This window comes from Hemitrygon akajei, chromosome 19, assembly GCF_048418815.1.
Source record: "Hemitrygon akajei chromosome 19, sHemAka1.3, whole genome shotgun sequence".
Taxonomy (NCBI): Eukaryota; Metazoa; Chordata; class Chondrichthyes; order Myliobatiformes; family Dasyatidae; genus Hemitrygon; species Hemitrygon akajei.
Genome location: NC_133142.1, coordinates 15,927,781 through 15,952,085, shown reverse-complemented (window position 1 = coordinate 15,952,085; position 24,305 = coordinate 15,927,781). Strand labels below are relative to the sequence as shown.

At 38.7% G+C, this 24,305-nt stretch overlaps 2 protein-coding genes and 2 long non-coding RNA genes across 5 annotated transcripts in view; 2 read left to right on the top strand and 2 right to left on the bottom strand.

Moving 5' to 3' along the window:
• Positions 1-1,077, bottom strand: part of isy1 (ISY1 splicing factor homolog) — a 28,153-nt gene extending 27,076 nt beyond the window's left edge. The window contains exon 1 of the mRNA XM_073072141.1: positions 965-1,077. Coding sequence (XP_072928242.1) covers positions 965-967 — 3 coding nt within the window. The 5' untranslated portion in view covers positions 968-1,077. The remainder of the gene's footprint in view (positions 1-964) is intronic.
• Positions 1,078-1,178: 101 nt separating this feature from the next.
• Positions 1,179-7,103, top strand: LOC140741770 (uncharacterized). The gene is made up of 2 exons (XR_012102131.1): positions 1,179-1,342; positions 6,820-7,103. It is a non-coding gene; the product is annotated as an uncharacterized lncRNA (long non-coding RNA).
• A 329-nt stretch (positions 7,104-7,432) lies between these two features.
• cnbpb (CCHC-type zinc finger, nucleic acid binding protein b) lies at positions 7,433-19,546 on the bottom strand. 2 transcript variants are annotated; one of them, XM_073072143.1, is made up of 5 exons: positions 19,455-19,546; positions 14,993-15,126; positions 14,052-14,114; positions 13,778-13,976; positions 7,433-10,668 (listed from the first exon to the last, which is right to left on the bottom strand). In XM_073072143.1, exons 2-5 carry the CDS (start codon positions 15,111-15,113, stop codon positions 10,551-10,553), a joined length of 501 nt encoding a protein of 166 aa, XP_072928244.1. In that variant the 5' UTR covers positions 15,114-15,126; positions 19,455-19,546; the 3' UTR covers positions 7,433-10,550. The 2 variants fall into 2 exon arrangements, with proteins under 2 accessions (XP_072928244.1, XP_072928245.1); XM_073072144.1 differs by having other exon boundaries at positions 19,384-19,526.
• A 110-nt stretch (positions 19,547-19,656) lies between these two features.
• On the top strand, positions 19,657-23,466 carry LOC140741771 (uncharacterized). The gene is made up of 2 exons (XR_012102132.1): positions 19,657-19,738; positions 22,875-23,466. It is a non-coding gene; the product is annotated as an uncharacterized lncRNA (long non-coding RNA).
• Positions 23,467-24,305: the final 839 nt, after the last annotated feature.

Sequence of the window (24,305 nt, the reverse complement as noted above, 5' to 3'; positions counted from 1 at the left end):
CAAAATGCATCAGAAAACCTAAAAGACATGCATGTCTCCTGGACCATTAATATATAAAAGTATTCCTTCCAAGATATAACTCTTCCAAGATGTCAACATTTAAATTATTCTACTGAATGTTTCAATTGCATAGAACAGGAAGGGCAGAGATTACACTTAAAAATGAATTGGGCTATAGCAATTAACCATTGCAAGATGCTGGGGTGGTGGTGAAAGGAAGCAGCAGTGGTGATTAGATCTCTTTTCTAAAAAGCAACAAATGAGAATGCCTGGGAAATTGGGATAGAATTAAATATTCTAAATACAAATATGGGTTTATTTCCAAAGATGAGCTTCATTTGATTCAGTAATCAATTGTGGTTGCAAATGTAATCTTGTTTTGTAAAACGATGTACCAAGTTAATCAAATAATTAAAAGATGATGCTGGCATTAGAGAATGAAACATCAATGAGCTTTCTGTTCATAGATACTGCCCGGCCTGCTGTATCCAGGGTTGTTTTTTTTTTGTTTTTACTTACGATTTCCAGTATCTATAATAATTATTTCTATTCCCTTGCATTAACTTGAACGAAAGGTTTCGGCCTGAAACGTCGACTGTACTTTTTTCCATAGATGCTGCCTGGCCTGCTGAGTTCCTCCAGCATTTTGTGTGTGTTGCTCGGATTTCCAGCATCCGCAGATTTTCGCTTGTGTGTGGTTTAAATAACTTGAACTTAATCAACTCTGGCTATTTTAATAAATTATCCCCAAGACCCGGCGTTGATAGCAGGAATATTAATGATTGCAACAAAAAAAAATGAAGTGATGCTTTAGGGGTCACCAATAACCAAACACACAGAGGCTTACTCGTACGTTAGGGCCCGAAGCCACATGTTGGAAATTCTCATACTATATCAATCGCAAGACAAGAAGGTCTGGTAGAGAGAGACTAACACATACCCCAGCAGCAAACCTGATACGTACCATTGAGAAATTTAGCCGCGGACAGATCCCACAAAACACTCTTCGCCACTACTCGATCAGAAACAAAACAGGAACCCCCGAGAAAGGGTCGGAGGTCAGCGACAAAGACGAAGCTGATTGGACGGATGCACGGGAAACGGATCACGTGGCTCTTTGTCAGCGTGTGCGACAAACGGTCTCGGTGGGGGGGAGGGAACTGTTGGCGCCGGCCAAGTTGATTGGCTGCGCCGTGTTCTTTACGTCAGCTGTCAATCTCCCAGAGCCGGCGGGGACAGCGGAAGTTGTAGTTTAAACGCGCTTTTCGTTTGAGATCCTGACCGCTTTCGACCCTTTGTGCTTCAGTCTGATCCTTCTTCCCAGATCTTGGCGTTGCTTAGGGTACGTCACAGACCCCTAAATCCTTTTAAAAAAAAATTCTGACGGGTATCTCTGTCGTTAAGTCCCTTCAGAAATCTGTCTCTGAGCGAATCGCCTCCATTTCTGTTCCTTGCCCATGCAGGGTTTAGTCCTATTTATTCGCACTATAAATTCTAGTGCCATGTTCTTTGTTATATGAGTTAGCGACTTGACTTGAGGTGTCAATGTTGTAGACACGATGATAAGGTCGCAGGCGACACTAAAGTTGGTAGTGTAGTTGATAGTGAGGAAGATGGTCTTTGTTAAGAAGCTGGTAGCATAGCGGCCAACTTTGCAGAAGGTATCAACAGAGATGGAGGAACAGCTGCTATCGTGGAGGCAGGGAGTGTGCAGAGGGAATTGCACAGGCTGGGAGAGCGTCAAGAAGTGGCAAGGTGGGATGAGCGAGGTTTCGCACTTTAAGGGAATTCAGATTGAGGTGTGAAGGGATTTGGGAGCACAGAATAGATAGTCCTGAAGAAGGGTCCCGGCCCGAAACGAAACATCCATGGATGCTGCCTGACCTGCTGAGCTCGTCCAATATTTTTTGTGTGTGTTGTTTTTGGGAGTCCTGGTTTGGGATTTCCTTAAGGCTAACTTGCAAGTTGAGCGGGTAGCAAAGAAGGCAAATGTGATGTTAGCTTTCATTTTGAGAGGATTAGAACAGGCAACGGTAGCATCAACGGGACTCTATTCCAGATCGGGGCGACCGAGTTCAATTCCGACGTCATCTGTAAGGAGTTGGTTCACCCTCCCCGTGGAATGCGTGGGATCTCCAGTTTCCTCTCATCGTCATGTGGTCATTGTAAATTGTCCCGTGATTAGGCTAGGTTTACATCGGGGGTCGCTGGGCGGTGCGGCACCGGAAGGCCTATTCCGCACCGTGTCTCTGAATAAAAGGGAGGCACCTTTATAAGGTGTTGGTCGGTACGCCTCTGGAGTATTATCTGCAATTTTAAGTTCAGCATCTAAGCAAAGGTCTGTTGGGCGTGGAGAGGGTCCAGAGGAATTTCACACGAATGGTTCCAGCAATGAAAGGTTTAACTAGGCAGAGATAGCTATGTTCTTGATTGGCAAGTGGTTAAGAGTTTCAGGGAGAACATAGGACAATGGGGTTAGAAAATAAACCAGCCATGATGGAATGGTGAGCCGGCCCCGATGGATCGATAGCCTTATCCTGCTCATATTGCTTATGGTAAGATGCACAAGAGTAATGATGGTCAGAGAACTATCAGATGGAATTTAATCCTGGAAAAAATGGTGTGTTTATGGTGATAAGGAGTAATATGGATAGAATATAAATATATAAAAGGACCCTAGAAAGTACTATGGAGGAGATCGTCCGACTGTACATGTCCAAGGTTTCCTGAGCTTGTCAAGGAGCTGCACAGATAGACGAGTTGGTTAAGAATGCTTATAGCTAATGCTATGCATTAGCTGAGACATAGAATATAAGAGCACAAAGGCTATGGTACAGTTATATAAAATATCATTTACGCCAAGCAAGAATACAATTGTTCATAACTCAAGATGTGATAGCACGGGTGAGGGTGCTGAGGAGATTTGCCAGTTGTAGTGCAGCTTCTTGACCTGAAAAAAAAGACCCTCCACAGATGTTGGTTAACCTGAGTTCTTGCTGACAGGGTAGAGCATCTCTGCTGGATAAGCAGGTTTATTTGTTTTTGGAACAGAGAAGGCTGACTAAGCTGTACAAAAGTATGAGCTGTGTAGATAGGTGCGATAGTCATAAACTTTACCCCTTAGAAAAATTGTCTATAAGCATGATTTGGACAGAATTTGGGTTTTTTTTTCCCCCAGTCAAAATTTGTCTGCCAGTGAGATGGTGGAGACAGGTACTCTTGGCAACTATTTAGATAAGCACTTGAAATATCATTGCATGGAAGGCTCTGGGATGAGTGCCGAAAATACAATTAGCATAGCTTCTTAATGGCTGGCATAGCCATGGGGGGTCAAAAGGCCTGCTTCAATAGTAAATGACTTCCTCATATGCACAGTATATCTTCATTAACCATCCTCTGAGCTATCTCTATTCCAAATCAAACAAGCCAGGCCTCTACGCATTGTTAAAATTCTCCAGCTGGTTGTGCAAGTGCAATTCCTCTCCCAGTCTGCTATAAATGAAAATTTAGCTAATTGAAGAATGTTGAAGTGTTTGAAATGTTAACTGTGGCCCATGTTAGCTATCAAGGCCATTTTAGCTCATTTTTCATTTGGAATGATTTAGGAGGCAGTAAATTATGTTAATATGAGATATGTTGACTGGAAGAATCTACTTCCCCTACCAGGAAGGTCAATAACCAGACTTAATGTTAAAGAACGGGGCATCGAGGTAAATCTGAAAGGCTATGGGAAATGGAATTTTAGTTGACTGGTTGTATAGCTCTTCCCAGGATCCAGCACAGCTTGTTCAATATAAATCACTGAAGTAACCAGAGATAATTAAGAACTGAAGGTAAATAAATTCTTTACCTTGTATTTCTGGTGGATAAAGGTTTAGGCTTCCTGGAATAATTGTGAAATGTATAAAGCCAAGTGTTTTTTTTGTGTTCAAATGCATTCCTGCTTAATGAGCCTGGTACCTGGAGATGGTCCAGGCTGCCAGCAGGTATGCAAAAGTAAGAGGGAAGTCTGCGCAGCTGTCGTTTGTCAGTCTTGCAGCGGCAGTACTTGTGTTTAACTTCAAACACTATCATGGATCTGCTCTATAGTGGGTCATCACTTTGAATTGTGCTGTAAATTAGAAAACAAGGTCAAAAAATTAATATTTATTTTTATCTGGATTATGATGAATGAACACTAGGTATGTGGAATCTCAGCTTTATTTTAAAAAGGAATAAAAGCAAGGCAGTAACATTGAACCTTTAAACACTTGCTTATATACAACTGGAGTATTGCATGCATTTTGATGTGTGAAAAGTAAATAGAATTTCAGTTATGGAAGGATATTGGATAGGCTGGGGTTCTAAGAGTTAAAAGTAGGGAAAAATATTTTTTTGATCATGGCAGGTGTATTAAAATCTGGAGGTTTAAGGTGAGAGGAAATAATTTTAAAGGGGATTTGAGAGAAAATTGTTTTTCAGAGTATGTTTGATATCTAGGTCAGAAGGTGGAATCAGATTCAGTCATTTCACTTAAGTCAGGTAATTACAGACCATTCATCTAACTTCAGAGATAGGAATCTGAAGGACAGGATTAATCTACACTTGGAAAGGCAGGGGCTGATCAGGGAAATCCTGACTGACAAATTAGAATTTTTTTTTTTTTAAAAAGGTAACAGAAGTGTATTAATAAGGGGAACTGAAGAATAACTTTTTTCACTAAGTAATTGGAAACTGGAAGGCACTGGATATCAGGGCAGGTGAGAGAAGTTTGTGTAGGAGGACACTTTGCCTCTAGTGACCACAACACCATTAGTTTCAAAGTAAATATTGAAAAGGATCGGTCGGGTCTGCAGGTTGAGATTCTAGATTGGAGAAAGGTCATTTCTGATCGTATCAGAAAGGATCTGGCAAGTGTGAATTGATACAAGCTGTTGTCTGTACTTGCTAAGTGAGAGACCTTCTAAAGTGAGAGTATAAATTTTGTTTGTGCCTGTCGGAATAACAGGTGTAAGGAACCTTGGTTTTCAAGAGAGAGTCCCTGGTTAGGGAAAAAAAGAGGTGCATTGCAGGTATAGGCAGATGGGAATAAATCAGGTGCTTATGGAGTATAAGAAATGCAAGAGAATGCTTAAAGAAATCAGGTGGACCAAAAGGTGGCATAAGATTGCCTTAGTAGACAACGCAAAGGAGAACACTAAGATTCTACAGATGTTAAAAGCAAAAAGATTGCAAAGGTCAAAATTGGTCTTCTGGAAGATGAGAATGGTAATCCATGCAAGGAGCCAAATGAGCTCAATTTCAATGTTTAAGATTAGTTTGGATTGTAGGGGTGTAGAGGACTATGGTCCTGGAGCAGGTCAGTGGGAGACGGCATCTTAAATGATTTGGTATGGACTAAATGGGCTGTTTCTGTGCTGTATTTTTTTCTGATTTTGTGGACGATGGATGCAGAGGCTCTCAAACTATTTAGGAATTTAGACATGTGAATCACCAAGATTTGGATAGTGGTGGGCTAAATTAGTATAGATGGATATTTAGTTAGCATGTATATATGGTGGGTCAAAACGTCTTTCTCTGCTGTATGATTAGATAGCCTTAAATAACAGCTTGAACTCAAGTTCATGTTGAATTTTCATTCAACTTTACACATGCATACAGCTAAACAAAACAGCATTCCGCAGCGGCCAGGGTGCTAAACAATATAGTGACACACAGCATATACGGTAGTTACAAAATAGCAAATGCCCAAGTGGCATGGACTGGGATGTTGCCCTATAGCCACGTTACTGCAAGAACATGCACACAGTTCTGCATCTCCTGTAGCCAATAGCAAACCAGCTTATCTTCCAGGGATCGTATAGCAGAGCAGCACCAACAGGACAGCTAGCCTACAGAGGCCAGTCTCCAAGTCAGTATGGATGCCCACTGCATCTCTGTTCACTCCCACTCCTGCGTGGCTGTAACCGGAGTGTAACCAGAGATAAATAACAAGCTTTCATTAATACAGAAAAAGCAGAATATTAAGTGAACTGTTCTGATTTGATGTTATTTCCACAGCTGGATACTACCAGAAGAATTTGTTTTCTACTTGTGAAGTGATGAAATTTGTAGCAATGCATTCAGTACTTCATTATAGTGTCATTTAATATTGATTTGTATTTTGATATTTTGCCATACAAGGAACTGGATGGCTAGTTTTCTTTGCTATAATTTGTTTTCTAAGTAATCACTGGCAAACCCCACTATTTTATGAAGGTATTGACTTTTGACAATGTAGCTATTCTACTATCTAGGAATATTGATACTTTACTGCATTAATCTGCCACAGTTCTAATCATGCATCCTGATCCTATTTCTACTGTGTATTTGATTGGATGTCCCGAATTGTTCACCACTTAACCTGTAGACTCATTGAGTCTGTTACCATTGATTGGAAAACAAATGGGAGTATTGCTTATGAATTGAAACATTAAGTAGTCAACATTTCAGGTTTCTCAGTCATTTAGCTTTACAATAAACCCAAATCTGCATTATTCATGTTAATTTTGCAAAATCAGGTGAGTCATGTAGTAAATTAAGACATGTTTGCTCAGTTAGGGAAACAAGTGGAAGAGAAACATCTGGACCTCAGCTAAGAGCAGTAGCTCTACAAACAATATCACATCCTAATAGATTTTGACTAATGCACAAGCACAGTTCAAAACTGCTAGAGTACTAATTGTAAGTCAATGCATGTTGTAGAATTAAGTAAATTTGCCCTAAGGACACAAATGGTTGTGATTATATACATTGTAGTTTTCACTGTAGTTGTGTAACACTAATGCAATTATTTTTCAGATTGGACTTAGAAAGTGACTTCATTGAAGAAACTTGACTACCACTTAACAGGACCTTATTAAACAAGACAAAATGGCACATTCATAGGATATTTCGGTGTGAAAGCTCAAGGCACCAAATGATTCTGTTCTAAAATGAACACATTAATTTGGCAGTTATCACAAACTATCCTTAGCCATAGATTTGTATGGTTTTGACATATGGATTTATGTGGACAATATATGAATGTTTAAAACCTGCAAAGGAATTGACCAATAATAAAGAAATAAATATTTCCAAATTTAGACTTATTGGCAGCTTCTTGGGTCAGATTTACTTTATTAATTGATGAACTCCATTGAAAGAATTTGCCTCCTAGGCTAGGTGATCAAAATTGACTTAACTCTGCTCATTAATGTGACAACTTATTTTTAGATCAGTTACAGCTGTTTCTAGAAGTAATTTTGATAACTGAACAGCATACTGTCAAGCCAACAAATTATTCCTGATATTCTTAAACTTTACCAATGAACTGTAAGAAATTTCATTTGGAGAGCTTGAGGGAAATTCAGGGATGAAAGCAAACTGGTAAGGGGCGGAAAGCAGAGAATGAAAATTAGATTAGAGAAACATGTTTTTAAATCATCTGCCACATTGCAAGTTTTATTTTCATCCGAATTGTTATTAGGATAAATTACATTCAAAATAGGTATTGTTAAAGCATGAAATCCCCTAACTTACTGCAAGTTGTACACCAGATGGGTATTGTAAATATTTCAGCTTTATAGTTAGAGAACACTACAGCACAGCAGATCTAGTACATGGCCAATCTAGTACATAACCAACTATTAATCTCCTTAGTCCAATTGACTTACACATATAACCATATTAAAGCTCTTAATTCTGAGTTAGGTAAAAGCAGTCCCTTTGTTTAAATGATGGGAGGGGTATGGAGAGCTATGGTCTTAAGTAGCAATTGAAGGAACTAAGCAAGCATTTGTAAAACAGGAGAGTGAAAGAATGAGATTGAACTGGTTTCCAGTGAAGATCTACGATCAGCGAAAATCCAAATCCTCATGAGTAGTTTCTATGCTACTGTGCTATAGGGCACCTTGGCTCCCAACTAATAAATCCAGTAAGCTACCTTTCGGTTGGCTGCTTTTGAGGATATCTGGGTGCCAGCAGCAAAGCTAGTAATGGAACTTGTCTAAATGTCAGTATCCAATAAAGTTCCAAATATCACCCAAGCAGTCGTGAAGGCTCAGTCAGTTGGAAGACTAAATACTCAATGACACTCTATACTCCTAGAAGCAATACAAATGAACCATTTTAACTTCTGTACAAAAGCAAAATAAGGGGAACTGTGAATGATATATCTGCTGGTTAGTTCCAAAGGGTGTACTCTATACATCAATTCCAAATGAAAGTCTTCAGGATCAACTGAGTAATATGAAATTATGCTTGCAAGTGCGCCTGGAGATTTTAGTCTGAATACTTGCCTTCATCGGATAATGAAAATGTGCTGAAAATAGAAAACTAAAGTAACATGGAAACAAGATTGTTGTTCATCAGTTTGAAGAAAATCTAGAGATTGGAAACTACTACACGTCGACCAACCAACTTCAACAGCAAAAACTGTAATGCTTTCACAAATGAGTGAAAGATCTCAAGTGGACAGGGAAGTACAACAAATTTGCTGTCTTCAAGGGTTATGCATTCTAGAAGATGAAGGTCAAATAACAGATAAAAGTTTGAATGAACACACTAAGGCAAATAGATCTAGTACTGCAAAATGCCAAACCACTTAGTTGTCACCCACTTAACTTTATGCATATTCCCCAGATCAAATTACTTAAGCTCAGTTACTAATACTCAAAGCTGTTCACCAGCTGTCTATTTACAGTCCACCTTTAAGTTTGGTTCAGCAAGATTGAGACTACTATATGGCCAATCTTTCCTATCCACCACTTATTGCCACCATGGTGAACCCTTGTTTACCAAGGCTTCAAATGCAATACACTGCATACTAAAATTATAATTTTCAAAAATGGCTGCCTTGTACTTGAACCATAAATAAAACAGCTTACTGCCAGCACTGCAAGACTACAATTTGAGTGATGCTAATTGAACCCAGCTGTCAGGAGTACTCAAAAGACTTCCTGCTTCAATTCAGTGCGAGCACAATTTTCTATCTCCAATTTTCCACACTGGTCCAACAAATACTTAACAAAGGCCACTCTATTCTTCCCTCACCAAACTATTCCATTTTTGACAGCAAATACAAGAGCAGTGGCAAGTAATGAACAAATGCTATTTTGGCACTACTCTGGAAAAAGCAGCTGAACAACTACATCAACCTTACAAGTTTCATATCTCCACATTGGGGTGAAGACACAGCTAAAACTGATATCAGCTTTCCTCTGATAAGCAGATTTGGACTTCCAAAAATTTCAAATTGTTTATTCCCCTCCATAGATGTTGCCTGATTTGCAAGTTCCTTCTGCAATGGTTCAATTTTAAGTAGTTGCTTAACTCTATCACTGCTTAAAAGTTTATTTGGACAGTAAATTACTAAGTAAAATAAATACTGCAAGGGAAAGTAATATTACCTCAACTTCTGCTAAATTTCCTAATTTCTTCAGAGGACAGTTAAAACATCTGGCAAAAGAAATAAGGTAACAAACCAAATCAGAGCACGTATACATCTAAAGTAGCTTTCCAAATGTATTCGACATTTGAGTTAAGGCGCAAAAATGTTATGCAATATGCACTCATGGAAATACCAAAGGTATGCCTTACACTGGTTTCCCTCGACATTGACTCCAGCAAAAACAAAAATTGCACCAATGGAATTCAATGAATTTTAGAAAGATCACTCAGACAAGCTTTTCCCCTTCCTCCTCCAGCTTTATTGATAGTTTAAATTTAAAATTACATTTCTATAGTTCTAAGACTTCAGTTGCTTTTACCTTGTCTTAAAAAAAACAATTTCAAGCAAATGATTCTCTACAGTAGTCTAACTGTATTATACAAAAATAACATCTTGATTTCTGTGAAAACATTCATTCAACTGTGTAGTTCCAATCCTATTTGCTATGTGTTTCTGTTGTAATTTCATAATGGGTATAATAGATGCTAAACTACATTCAAAAAATTTAAACCTCTGCTTGCACATCTGTATCTCCAATACCAGCTCTGGTTTCAGCTACTGTAAGCTGGTTACTCCTATGCTTCAAAACCTGTCTTTTCCCGAACCATTGACAGGTCTGCTTGTTTAGCTTTGTTTACTCCCACTTAGTTTACTGTACGTAGGGCCCTGATACAGATGTTGGTTTGTTTGATGAACTGCTCCCAAGGTCAAACAATTCAAAGCCAACATTTCAAGAAATCACATGCGGAAGTTTCAATGACACTTCCAGGTTTGGTTTCCTCTCACAGAATCATTTCCAGAACCCAGAAAGGGTTACTGATCTGACTCATCTCTTCCCACTCATTAATCCCTATACACCAGTGGCATGGAAAGGGGGTTCTTTTACAAAGCATTATACATAACACCTCTACCAAACTAAACATAAACATTTGTAGTTAAATGCAGAAAGTCAATTTCCACCCCTTTCCTTTCACATTTTCTTTTTGAGTAAAGCTCACTGGCCTGGGACTAGCCTCTATCTGCCAACCATTGGCCAGTGAAGAGGATTCAGAGGAAATAATACAACCATCAATCAGAAAAGGAGGGGGCGACAATGCAAGGTTTAAGCTGTAGCCTCAATCGTGCATTCCCGTGCAAGATGTCCAGCTTCACCACAGCGGTAGCAGTTTACTTCACTGGCTTTGCTGCAATTGATGGCGACATGACCAGTTTCACCACACCTGCAAGTTAAACAAGATTTTACATTGAGTTGTAAATTGATTACTATACAATAGGTCAACTCAAGTTTAATGTTTGAAATTGTCATACACTTCGAACTCTAATTAGTCATTAGCAAATACAATTTGCACATAATGCTGTGCTGTATCTGGAGATCAGCTTGCCCACTATACCAGATACTGAAAATTAGAAATTAGTACCAGAAATCAAGAAGTGGCTCCTTGTAGAAAACTTCAAATTCTCTCAAAGGTGGCATTAGTGACCCAGAGAATTGGCAGTATGTCTTCTTCAGTTAGAGTAGACTGGGTCTACAAAGACAGGATTGTCTCACCACTGGAATTCATTCATTCCTCACACTACTCAAGTTCTTGGAGACTTCTTGCATTTTATGAACAGTTGTTCATATGAAATAATTAGCATGTCTGGAATTAGTGTTTAATGGAACACCAATTCCACCTACAAAACTGAGTGGCTGCCCAGCCCAAGACCACACTGCAAATTAGAAGGACTGCTTTTTAAACTATGCCACGCATCATTCCAAGACTGCAAACAATGCAATTTATGTGCACAAACACATCTTTGAAGAGGCCATTAAAGAGATAAAGGATTAAAGCAAACAATTGTTGCAGAGTTTAGGAACTGGTGACCTCTCATATGCATTATGAGCCATTTGGGCACCACACTTTAGAATATTGGTCAAGGTTCCTTGCATAGCCCTGAAGGACCAGAGCCTCCCACAATTTAGCAACTCTCATTGAGATCAGATGGTAGAAGACTCAAGCTGTGTGAAGATACTGTAAGTGAGTTTATGTTCAAAAATCATTGCCTTGATCAGAAGACGCATTGAAAGGTAACAGATGACCTCCTGTGTTTCATCCATTATATAGGTCACAACATCTTTATCACCCAGTGATAAAGAATAGATGTATTTGTTGACAGAACCAGAAGGGATTGGTTTAGTAGTGGGAAATGGTGCACAACAGGAAAAAATTATAGGCAGATCAGTTCCACAGAACCTAGATTAAAAGTCATGCATAATCAGAAAGGAATTTTAAAAAAAAAAAATATAAACACTGCACATTATTTTACTGTCCCATGTTAAGTCTTACCTTAATGAGGAATTCACAACAAGGAATTTAGGGCTTGAATTTCATTTTTGGCTCAGTATGGAGGCAGCATTTTTAAGTTTCTGGTCAAAATAAACTCAGACATCAACTGATTTCTCAAAAAGCAAGTTGCCCAATGTGCAAAACCACATTACCTTCCAAAAAGGTACTGCTGTCACAAGGTTACCACTAATCAAGTTGAATTGATCAGTAACCTGCATGTAGATTTTTGAAAATGAGATTCCGAATACTTACGAATAGAACGACTAGTAAAAATACCTCTGAAAAATTCAAGCCCGAATATCAGTTATCATCTGATACTGATATTCAAGACTTGAAATGACATTGAAGCCACTGTTAAATGACAATAGGTGAATTTATTTTATCCAATGTGTTCAATGTGTTAAAATATTTCAATCCTAATGCAACAGTATGAATTAACTCCCCACTGACCCCCCCCCCCCCCCCAGCTCCCCTTGATCCAACATCAGATTTAAAATTTTGGAGGCACAAGTACAATTGAGACCTCATCATACATTCAGACCTTGGAAACGGTTATCCCAAACACTGGAGAATATAATCTTTAATACAGTAATTTGCAGACCAAACCAAGTGCTGAAACAAGTAGGTTGTTAATAAGTTTGGTACTAACATGGATGTACAATTGCTGTGACGGTTTATAATTTTCATTACAATCTTCAGAGTAGAAAAAAAAGACAAAACGCTAGATAAAAGTTGACAACAGAAAGTTATGTTTTGTAGATGTAAGATTTTTAATATTGGTTACATGAAACACCTAAAATTTTGCTGAGAAACTCATGACAAGAGGTAAGCCAAGCTGATTTCCATTTTTCCAAGCTTGATACAAATGCAATGTCTAATGTGCACAAGTTAACAGTAATTATTAGATCACATCCAAAACATTTTATCATAGATTAAATTTGAGGTTCAGTATATATTTCAGTTATTCATTTTTATTGTATTACAAGTGACCGTGCAATGCCATAGCCAACATTACCCAGTAATCTTCAAGCACACATGTATGCAGGACTTGTTATTTATTTAGCCCAGTTGGTTGAGCTGCAAGCAAGTTGCTGCATACTGTACACCCAAACAAGTTCTACTTTACTTCCTATATTAACTTGAGACTGGTACCAAAGTTCCAGCAAGAAACCTGAAAGTGTTATACCTTTCCTGTAACTTATTCTTATCAATTAAGTTTTTTTTTCCTTGAAAGGCTCATACAATTTGTGGTAGCAAGCAATGAATGGCTGGGCCACAAATAATGGAAGCTCCCAGGATAATAGTCGGTCCAATCAGCTAGGATAGCATTATAAACAATGGCATTAGTCTCAGCAATCCAAAGTCAAGTAGTAAGGGTTTTCTTTGGTGGATGGCAGTGTGAGATAGACATTGGCACCACTTATGCACCCAATTACTTCCAAGTAAAAATCCCTTGGGTTCACCTGCGTAGATGTTGCTTCAGGAGAAATGTGTTTTTGGAACAGTCTCAATATTAAGGAATATAAATGGAAAAGTCATGTGCTAAATAGAGCAAGGAATGGAATTTTAGCCTTGTAGGAATCCATATTGACAGCAATGGCAGAGGACTAACATTGCTCCATCCAAGAAAGCTTTGTTTCATCCATAGTACAAAAATAGTAACCCAGTTTATTTGAAGTGCTGAAATGCCCAATGCTATTCTAGATTTAGGGTAGGTAAACATGCCTTCATACTCTTTATGTAGCGACACTGCAGAAATGTTTGTAGTTAGCCATGAAGCAAGAAAATGGTCATCTGCACTGCAATTTGGGCTAAATGCGGAGGACAGAACATAAACAGTACTTAATGATAAAATGCAGCGCCACAAACATGCGTTGCATAACTTGAAAAAAAATCACCACAAAATCAAGTCAAATATTGCTAACTGCAGAATCATAGGTCATCTATGACTGAACAGAAATTAACAATGGACTACAAAAAAGGCCGGTCATCTGCTCCATACCTATAGCATTTGACTTTAGTGCAGTCCTTCTGAATATGCCCAAATTCTCCACAAGAATAACATTTCTGCTCATCAGCATGATCACAGTCACGGGCCAGATGTCCAGGTCTGCCACAGTTGTAGCAGCACTGCTCTCTCTCCTTCTTTGGCTCCTTGCAGTCTTTGGCAATGTGGCCACCCTTACCACAGTTGTAGCAAGCTGAAATGTGACAGATGATAAATTATTCAGAAGAAGTTATTTTACAACATACTAAAAAGAAGAAAAAATATTTACCATCTTCTTGGAGCTCACAATCCTTTGCAAGGTGGCCTGATTCACCACAACGATAGCAGATATCTGTAAATGGAGCACAGTTTAGCTCAGTAACAACTCTACCAAATATTGCAGATTGCAACACTAATCTCTCCAATTCTACTCAATTGCATATTTTCTGCACTGATCATAGAAAAAGCACAAATTATTAAAATTGCTGGAAATACACAATTCAGACACCCCAACTCAATGGTCTAACCAAAAATATTAAACCTTCCCTTTTCTGTAAATGTTACCAAATGTGGCACTTCAAATCTACAAAATATCTGAAATATCTAGTGGTTACACAGGGGATTCCAATCTATAGAACATACTGAAGTTGAAGTAGTTCCTTTGAAACAAAACGTCCATTTTCATTTCCAGTACTTTGGTGATAATTTTCCTGAATCACACTCTCAAATCACTCAAGGCAACAATATAATTGATAGGGAATCTGATCAGAGGTGACTTTACAATATTTACCTTGCTAACCCATTCTGTAGTAAGGGCAATCTAATGAAAACTGGCTGCATGCTTTAAATACTTAAAGGAAATCAACTCGTGGCCTCAACCTCCTAATCATGGCAGCAAGATACCAACTTACATTTACAAACCTCTGCAATGAAGGCCAATGTGACAATGGAACAGATTTGCCACTTTCACATAAATGCATGTTGGTAGAATAACCTATATTGTAATGTTTATAATTCCAGCTCAAATTTCAATTACTTACAAAACAGTTTTCTACTCAGGGCATTGTAATTAGAGCTATTATTTCAACTCAAGTTTTCCCCCATTAAAGATTCTAGATGTAAAATTATGAACTGGCCAATTTCAAATGAGATTGTTTAAAACTACAAATGCATACAAAATTGACTCTTAAGCATTCATGCAATTTTGATAATTCCCATTTGCCAGGTTACCTCGTGCAGCAGTGAAGCTTCCTCTGCCCCGACCACGAATACGACTACGTCCAACTGCACTTGGACACTCCCGTGCCCAGTGCCCAACTCGTCCACATTTAAAGCACTCGTTGCTGCTCATGATGAAATCTAATCTGAAATGTTATGACATTAAAAACTGTTCAGCGTTATACCAATGAAATAGTCACCACTTGAAGTGGCAGCAAATCTGAAGTTAGCCTGCAGTACACTTCTCTAGCATTTTAATCACTTTATTCAAGGCCAAGTGCACAATCTTACTTGAGTAAGACCCAAAACACAATTTCCCTTCCTTAAAACACATGTTGGATTTGGGAACAAAAACAAAGGAAATGAATCAGTTAAGTTAAACTATTTAGTAAAATAATAGCTTAGAGAACAATTCATAGGATTCAGACACACTACCATATACATGAAGCATCCAGTCCAAAAATGACACTGCTTAAGCTTGACCTTTCCCAAACTATTTATAAATAAGTGATGCTCTAATAGAAGAGTCAACTTAACAGACCTAGGGTATCAGGTAAATAGTGAACCTCATGGCTCAGTTGATGACATTTCGTGTATTCCTTGAAACTCACAAGAAAATTTGAAAAGAGCTGTGGTATAACAATGTGGAAATACTGCTAGTTTAGCACCAGTCTCATGCATACAATACCCGAGGTTTATTTTACCCATTTTCTGTGAAATGATTTCTTCAAAATATACAAACCAGCTTGGATTAAACTATGAAAAAGGACCAAAAAAAAGCAGCTAATTTATAGGATATATAACAGCTATTTCATTTCAATGTGCTGTTTAGTAGGAATTCAATTATTGTTGCATGTACCAAGATCATGCAAAACTTTTGTATGCTGCTCATACAGATCAAATTGTTATGTAGCATATTGCTGGCCAAAAATCACCCCTAGTGTAGCCGAGTGGCAGATGAAAAGTTTAAGTGTATAAGATAATGGGTTACAGGAAATAGGCAAGGCAATGAGATTGAAGGATCATTCTGATAGAACAAAGTCAATAAGCCAAATGGTTCCTGTCATAAGAACAAGAAATGCAAAACTTGGGTCTGAAGTCTAAATAAATCATCTTTGGGGGTGTTGCTTATAAGGAAAATACATTGAAAGGTATCTCGGACAGGAACAGAAAGCATTCAATGAAAAAAGGCACAAAGTTGGAGAAAAACAATATTCCCTCAAGACAAATCCCTAAAAGGAAAAGGAGGCCATTGGTTGATAACTATTAATACATGGAAATAGCAATCCAATTGTCAAATAACAATAAAGTCCACAAATGACACATTGGTTTTATTGCCAAGTTGGATTTCGGACATAGCAAAGTTTGTAACAATTGTACAGGGTGCTGGCCACACGATATGCCCAAGAAATGTAGCATTGGAAGCAGTCCAAAAGTAACTCAGTCCAGTTCCTCAGTTGAGAAGGCTGCCATATTAAGAGTAACGGGTTAGGTATGTGTGCTTTGAAGTTTAGAAGAATGAATTATGATTTTTCTACAATACATGATTTCAAGCCACTGATCATTTAAAGCCAAGGATGGTGAACCTGTCTCAGCTGTTAGAGATGATTGTGTATTAAAAACATTTAAAGTACAAACTTAATGATCAGCAAATGATCATATTAAATAGTAGTACAAGTTTAAAAGACCGGGAAGCAAACTCATTTTCTTGTGCTCTTGTAACCTCCATCCTGTATTACCCACCTTTACTTTTAATCCATTTCTCTAGCAACTTTTAACAATACCAGCTATCACTCAAGGGTGAAATGTAAGCAAAGTTCCACAGCCAAGGGCCTGACAACTTTTTCAAAACTTAAAGCTAATACACAAAACCTGTTTTGTGAACAAAAATGATAGATATTCCACATCAAGCAGAAGCACTTTTGCTTTCATCCAACACTACCAAAAGGCAAAACATGGAAAAGTTTAACTACACATCATTGTGATTTAGCACAAAAATCCCGTGAAATCTATTCTTTGTGTCCTTAAACTTTATTCCTCATCTGACATTTAATTCTGAAATTGTGCTAATAGAAAACAAAGATAAATCAAATTGTGTGACCTTTCCTCTTCCTTTTATGTAAAAAAAATCAGACTGCACATTTCAATGTGATCGTCCAGACTTCTCTAATCTTACATACCATGATCATCTACAGTGGCTTATAGGCCCTTTCACTGTCATTAATGCTACAAATAAAAATAGTCATTTAGATCATAATGCCAACATTAATGATAAAGGCTTCCTTTCCTAACTCATTATTCAGGTTATGTTATCTCATTTTCCTTAGACTCCAAAAACTGATAATTTCTGGCTTACATTTGAGACAGTCAGCTTTGGAGGGTTAACATCCCAAAAATGTACCATTCAACAATCGGAAGTTACAAAAAAAATTGGGTGCAAAATAAAAGGTGATTGCTGTACAAGCCTCAAATTTTGTTGCCAGCTGGCAAGTTATGAGGTGAGCATCTTAACTATGAAAACGCTTGTAAGAGATGTTCCTGTGTATCAGTAGCAACTAGTTAATTTTTTTTTAAAGTCAAGATGTTTTAAATTTTGTCTTTGGTCCTTTCCAAAGACCAAGTTTAAGTAACCCAGCTGCCATTTAATTAAAGAATAGCAGGTAGCAAAATGATGCATGGCTACATGGAAATCTGCCACAAGTCACTTGGTTTTACAAGTGCCGCTGGAACTTGCTTTGCATCTTGACAACCTTATGTGCACAGTATATTGTATGTGGAATGTTCTTTTGGTTTATTGTCCCTAGCAGTGACAGAATTGAAGCCCTAGGGAGATAATCATATGGACACAATCCACAGAAATATAACTGAAAGATGGCACGATAAAATAGAAAGCAAAAGATTACAAAATCCAAACCAAGAAATACTGCAAATTAAATGTGATGTACTGTAATTTGAAGTTAATTTCTATTCACGAGTTAATTTTGGATGAGTATCCATCCATTCTTAGACACAGGACAGACATTTTTAAATACAAATGGAAGAGTTTGAGAAAAATAAACTGCTATATTTCATTAAAGGAGCATTGAAAAAATAAAGAGTACTTATTTGTGCTAGCTGAATCTCTGCTCACTTTAGGAAACAAACTGTGGACATGAAAATTACATTAGAAAAGAACCCCAAATAACTTCCCCGTGCAGACCAATTTGGACATTTCCCATAGAACAGTTTAACTAGGTTTTAAAATTATATTCCAAATAAAGGCACAAAAATCAGCTACAGAAAGTACAATCTGAAGCTGGTACCAGAGACCAAAATGCCTTTTACAGTAATGTTAATTTATGGAGCTTTGTAAAATATATTATCCAATTTGCTTTTTTGAGTGCACATTAAAACTTCTCAGTGACACCACAATAATTGTAATATAACAGCACTACCAAATACTAATTTGTACTGCAAGTCCCTAATGACATACTACACTTGGTTTACATTGGTCCCACCTCAGATTACTGCAATTAAATGACAGTCTTCATATGGCAAAGAGAAACAAAGATAAACCTCGAATAAAATTGGTAGTTGCCTTATGGCTCTCGTGAGATGAAAAAACTGTACATCATCTGAAACCAGATAAAAATCATTTCACAAATTAAATGTCTGCACTTATTTGTTAAGTATGCAGACTCCAGCCAAACGTTTGGAGCACGTTTTATTTTAACCTATTAGCCATGACACTCACCCACGTGGAACATTTCAAGCCCCACTCCCTTTCCCGCCAAACGCAGGTTCATTCAATTTTCGGGTTAAAACAAGTTTTGAGGAACGACTGCGCACAGCGTTTTCTATAATGAATAGTGCTATTTATTCCAAAGATTTATTTTAAAATGGGGATGAGGAAAAAACCTCAGCGCCAGCGAATACGGGGCCTATCCGAACGACTCCAACCTGAACGTTTCCAAAAACCTGCAGGTTCGTCATAAAGTATTGCGGCACCGAAAGCCGTCCCGGTTCATGACTGGTCTCGTCCTCCTCACGTGTGAGAGTGAGCTAGCCCTGGTAAGGACAGACTCCACAGGTAAGCTGCCGCACACTATGCCGCTACACGCACTGAGGCCTAAGAGCGCAGGAGTGCCCTGACTCAGGCGGCCTTCCAAAGTAGGCGGTAGTCAAGTCGCTGGGCCAACGCCGGAGGCAGACCACGAAGGCAGGGAAGGCGGAATTGAGCAGCCGAGATCGAAGGGGGGAGGCCCAGGCTCCAGCGGGCCCAGCAGCCTGACGCACAGGCCGCAATGCGCCGTCAGAAATTCACTTGTTTACCTCAGCACTTCTTTAGCGTTTAACCCTTGGGAGCCCACCCGCACACTTTAACCCTTGAGACAAGGAAGGGGAGCAAGCCCGCTTCGCCACACCTGTGTCAAGTCCGGCCGGCGTTTCTCCCCACTCAACCCTCGCCAGCTCCAGCGCCGCGCCCCACACTCACCGCCCGGCTGCCTTCACCCTGACTTTCGCTTTTCCTCGCTCCGTAGCCTCATGCGGTTTGCACACGACCGTCTGACGAAAAGTCCCACCCTCTGCACACGGCACACGCTCCACCGCCCACCAATCAATTTATCCCGATACCAAACGCCGCGTTGCGGATTGGATAGGTTAAATGCCACTCTGCCTATCGTTTAACCCGCCCCCCCGAGCCCGACGCGACCAATCACATGTCTTAGCGCCTGTGCAGTGCGTGTTATATTTGGGCTGCTTTCAAATTCCTTTAAGGTGAGTGCTTGTCGGTTCATCCTGTTTGTGCATTTAATTCTTGTGTCTTGATGGTGTAAGCGAGAAACATAGTGCTATTCTCGTAGAATACTTTCTTTGTGCATTAGCAATAGATCCATCTATTTTAAAACTCTGATAAATATCTTTGTCAAGTGGGTACGCGTTGAGTATCGGGGATTGTGGTTCTATTGAGTTTCAACGAGGTCCAGTTTGAGAGGGCGGTGAGCCGGATTATCACCCCTCTGTCCCAATCGCGACTCTATCATTCTGTTATGTGGGAATATAGCCACTATATCTATGTCATTTTGCATTCAGATGGTGAAATTTAGAAATTTATTAGTCAACTTTCCGTGCTGTTATACGGTTGAGTGGAGGTTAGAAGGCGGGGCAAGTTTCTTTTAGGGGCGCAGAGATGATCTAGACTGTATTTGAACTAATTATATCCTTTTTTTGATAACATCAGATAATTGATATTATATTGCCGCAGAGTAGTTTCACGAGTACAGACTGAGGAAATACTGGCAGAAGGATCTTGTAAAGTGTATTCGACGGGTTCATAACCTCTGAAGTGAGTTAGGGTGTGCAGATAGATACACAGAAGGTGTCACAACCTCAAAACGTGAAATTTAGTGAAGGATTCTTCACAGGCGGCCTCTGAAACTTTCTACAAAATGTCCCAATCTAGAGAGCAGTCAGGAAGTAATCAGTGCTTCAAACCAATATTACATACACCGCTTACAAGGGCGATACAGTGGCATGCAAAAGTTTGGGCACCCTGGTCAAAATTTCTGTTACTGTGAATAGCTGAGTAAAAGGTGACTGGATTTCCAAAAGGCCTAAAGTTAAAGATGACACATTTCTTTAATATTTTAAGCAAGGTTACTTTTTTATTTCCATCTTTTACACTTTCAAAATAACAAAGGAAAAGGGCCGGAAGCAAAAGTTTGGGCACCCTGTATGGTCAGAATTTAGTAACGCCTCCTTTGGCAAGTATCACAGCTTGTAAATACTTTCTGTAGCCAGCTAAGAGTCTTCAAATTCTTGTTTGGGGGATTTTCACCCATTCTTCCTTGCAAAAGGCTTCTAATTCTGTGAGATTCTTGGGCTGTCTTGCATGCACTGCTCTTTTGAAGTCTATCCACAGATTTTTGATGATGTTTACATCAGGGGACCGTGAGGGCCATGGCAAAACCTTCAGCTTGCGCCTCTTGAGGTAGTCCATTGTGGATTTTGAGGTGTGTTTAGGATCATTATCCTGTTGTAGAAACCATCCTCTTCATTGTCAGCTTTTTTACAGATGGTGTGATGTTTGCTTCCAGAATTTGCTGGTATTTAATTAAATTCATTCTTCCCTCTACCAGTGAATTGTTCCCCATGCCACTGGCTGCAACACAAGCCCAAAGCATGATAGATCCACCACCGTGCTTAACAGTTGGAGAGGTGTTCTTTTCCTGAAATTCTGCACCTTTTTTCTCCAAACATACCTTTGCTCATTGCGGCCAAAAAGTTCTATTTTAACTTCATCAGTCCACAGGACTTGTTTCCAAAATGCATCAGGCTTGTTTAGATGTTCCTTTGGAAACTTCTGACGCTGAATTTTGTGGTGAGGACACAGGAAAGGTTTTCTTCTGATGACTCGTCCATGAAAGTCATATTTGTGCTGGTGTCTCTGCACAGTAGAACAGCGCACCACCACTCCAGAGTCTGCTAAATCTTCCTGAAGGTCTTATACAGTCAAACAGGGGTTTTGATTTGCCTTTCTAGCAATCCTACAAGCAGTTCTCTTGAAAAATTTTCTTGGTCTTCCAGACATCAACTTGACCTCCACCGTTCCCATTAACTGCCAGTTCTTAAGTACATTACAAACTGAGGAAATGGCTACCTGAAAATGCTTTGCTATCTTCTTATAGCCTTCTCCTGCTTTGTGGGCATCATTTATCTTAATTTTCAGAGTGCTAGGCAGCTGCTTAGAGGAGCCCATGGCTGCTGATTGTTGAGACAAGGTTTGAGGAGTCAGGGTATTTATAAAGCTTTGAAATTTGCATCACCTGGCCTTTCCTAATGATGACTGAACAAGCCATAGCCCTGTCAAGCTAATTAAGGTCTGAGACTTTGGTAAAAGTTATCTGAGAGCTCAAATCTCTTGGGGTACTCAAATTTTTGCATGGTGCTCCTTTCCTTTTTTTTCCACTCCAAAATTGTACAAAACAAAAATAATACACTAATCTTGCTTAAAATGTTGAAAAGAATGTTTCATCTTTAACTTTATGACTTTTGGAGATCAGTTCTTCATCTTCTCACTTAACTATTCACACTAACAGAAATTTTGACCAGGGGTGCCCAAACTTTTGCATGCCACTGTAAGCGTATCCCAGTATATGGTCTAAGATATTGTTAATAGAGCTTGATTTCCTTAATGATTTTGTTTTATGAGCAATAATGTATTAAAGTATATATTTGTTAAATGTTGATTTCTTATCAGAAAAGTGGTGTGTGTGCTCTTATTCTGATAAACATAGCACTGATGAAATTGTGGGATTAATTTACCAAAAAAACAGTTCTGAATAAGAGTAATAAAACTGCAGATAAATAATATTTACTTTCAATTGATTCTGGGGATTTCGAATGGTCTAGTGCAGGGAATAAAATGGTCTGAAGATTGGAAGATGGACAGCAAGTTTGAGGAATGGCCATGATCCTAGATGTGATTGAGTGGGAGGCCAGAGAACTGGTGATATTCCAAAATGTGAAGCCTGTTCATTGATATTGCCTATTCAATGAACCATTGTTCATTGATGTGTACCCATGATCAAGGCCAGATATTTCAGAAACTGTACATTTTGATCATAATTTTAATAGCCTGAGTCATGCATTGCACCTTAATTGTTTTATTTTTCACATGGTAGTCAACTGGTTGTGAATTTTTCATAAAAAGTGGAGGAAAAGCTTGTTGGAAACATATAATTTAACTAAATTCAGGGATTAACTTTTTGGTGTCATGTCAATGTCCTGTAGATACCAGATGTCTATTGAATCAGGTTCTACTTATTATTCAACTATTTGCTGGATTCTAGATACTTTCAAAGATAATTTTTTAAGTTTGCCTATATCTCACTGGAACTCATGTATTCTACAGATGTACCATGGAGAGCATTCTAACTGGCTACATCACCGTCTGGTATGGGGGGGATCACAGCACATGATCGAAACAAGCTGCAGTTCCATTATGGGCACCAGCCTCTAGTATCCAGGACATCTTCAAGGGGTGATGCTTCAAAAAGGTGGCATCCACCATTAAGGACCCCCATCACCCAGGACATGCCTTGTTCGCATTGTTACCATCAGGAAGGAGGTACAGAAGCCTGAAGGCACACACTCAGCGATTCAGGAACAGCTTCTTCCCCTCTGTCATCCTATTTCTGAATGGACATTGAACCCACAAACACTACCTCACTACTTTTTTATTTCTATTTTTGCATTACTTATTCAATTTAACTATTTAATATATATTTACTGTCATTCAGTTTTTTAATCAATTATCATGTACTGCATTGTACAGCTGCCAAAACAGAACAAATTTCATGATATATGCCAGTGATATCAAACCCGTTTCTGCTTACTTAGCTTAACTTTGGGAGTATCAATTTGTCCTGTGACTCGTGATGTGAATTTGAATAATGTGATTATTTCTCAGCTCTGTATATAAACAATTTGACTTTATTGAAAAATCAACCTGTTTATCCAAGACACGTGCATCATTTAGTTCCCAGCTTCCCAAAAATAATCCATAATTGATTGTTTTCTATGCTGTTGTGAAAGTTAGAAATTTGTGGGATCAGTGAAACTACAAGATTCTAACGAGCTTTCACCATTTTACATTGCAAAATCTTAGTAGGCACTTTATAGGAGCATAAAATATTACAAAACATAATAGGAGTATTATCAGAGTATAAATAGGAGTATCAATTGAAAATTGATAGATTTCTAAACTACTTTAAAGTTTATAAACTATACTTTAACTATAAACTATACTTTAAAATCGTACTTAAGTAGATTTTAAGGAACGTCTTAAAGTTCAAGAGAGAAGTGGGAAGTTTTTGGAAGTAATTTCAGAACTTTGGAATAACTGAAGACATAACTGTCAATAATGATTGTGGAGAATGTACAGAAATACAGAACAAGTATTTTTCCATTTTTAAGGGAGGCGCATTGGAGTAGCGGTTAGCACCAGTGTCATGGGTTCATTTCCCGCCACTGTGTATCTTCTCCCTGTGACCTTGTGGGTTCCCTCCAGGTATTCTGGTTTCCTCCCACACTCCAAAGGCCTATGCGTTAGTAGGATATGAGTGTAGTTGGGTGGTGCAGGCTCGTTGGGCCAGAGGGGCCTGTTACTGTGTTGTATCTCTAGATTTATATTCATTCACCATCCATTCGCTTAAGCTCTCTACAAGTCTTTGAAACTTCTCTGTATACTATACTTGGAGCCCTTATCCAGTTCATTTGTTATGGATTGTACACAGCTGGAAACTCTATCCAACCCCTGCAATGTTGTGATAGTTGGAATCCC

Bases quoted from the DNA above. Each gene is read 5' to 3' on its own strand.
- cnbpb (XM_073072143.1), bottom strand. From the start codon at position 15,113: ATGAGCAGCAACGAGTGCTTTAAATGTGGACGAGTTGGGCACTGGGCA. The intron at 14,115-14,992 runs GTAACCTGGCAA...CTCCATTTACAG, and splicing joins AAGCTTCACTGCTGCACGAG to ATATCTGCTATCGTTGTGGT. The intron at 10,669-13,777 runs GTATGGAGCAGA...TTTAACTTGCAG, and splicing joins ACTAAAGTCAAATGCTATAG to GTGTGGTGAAACTGGTCATG.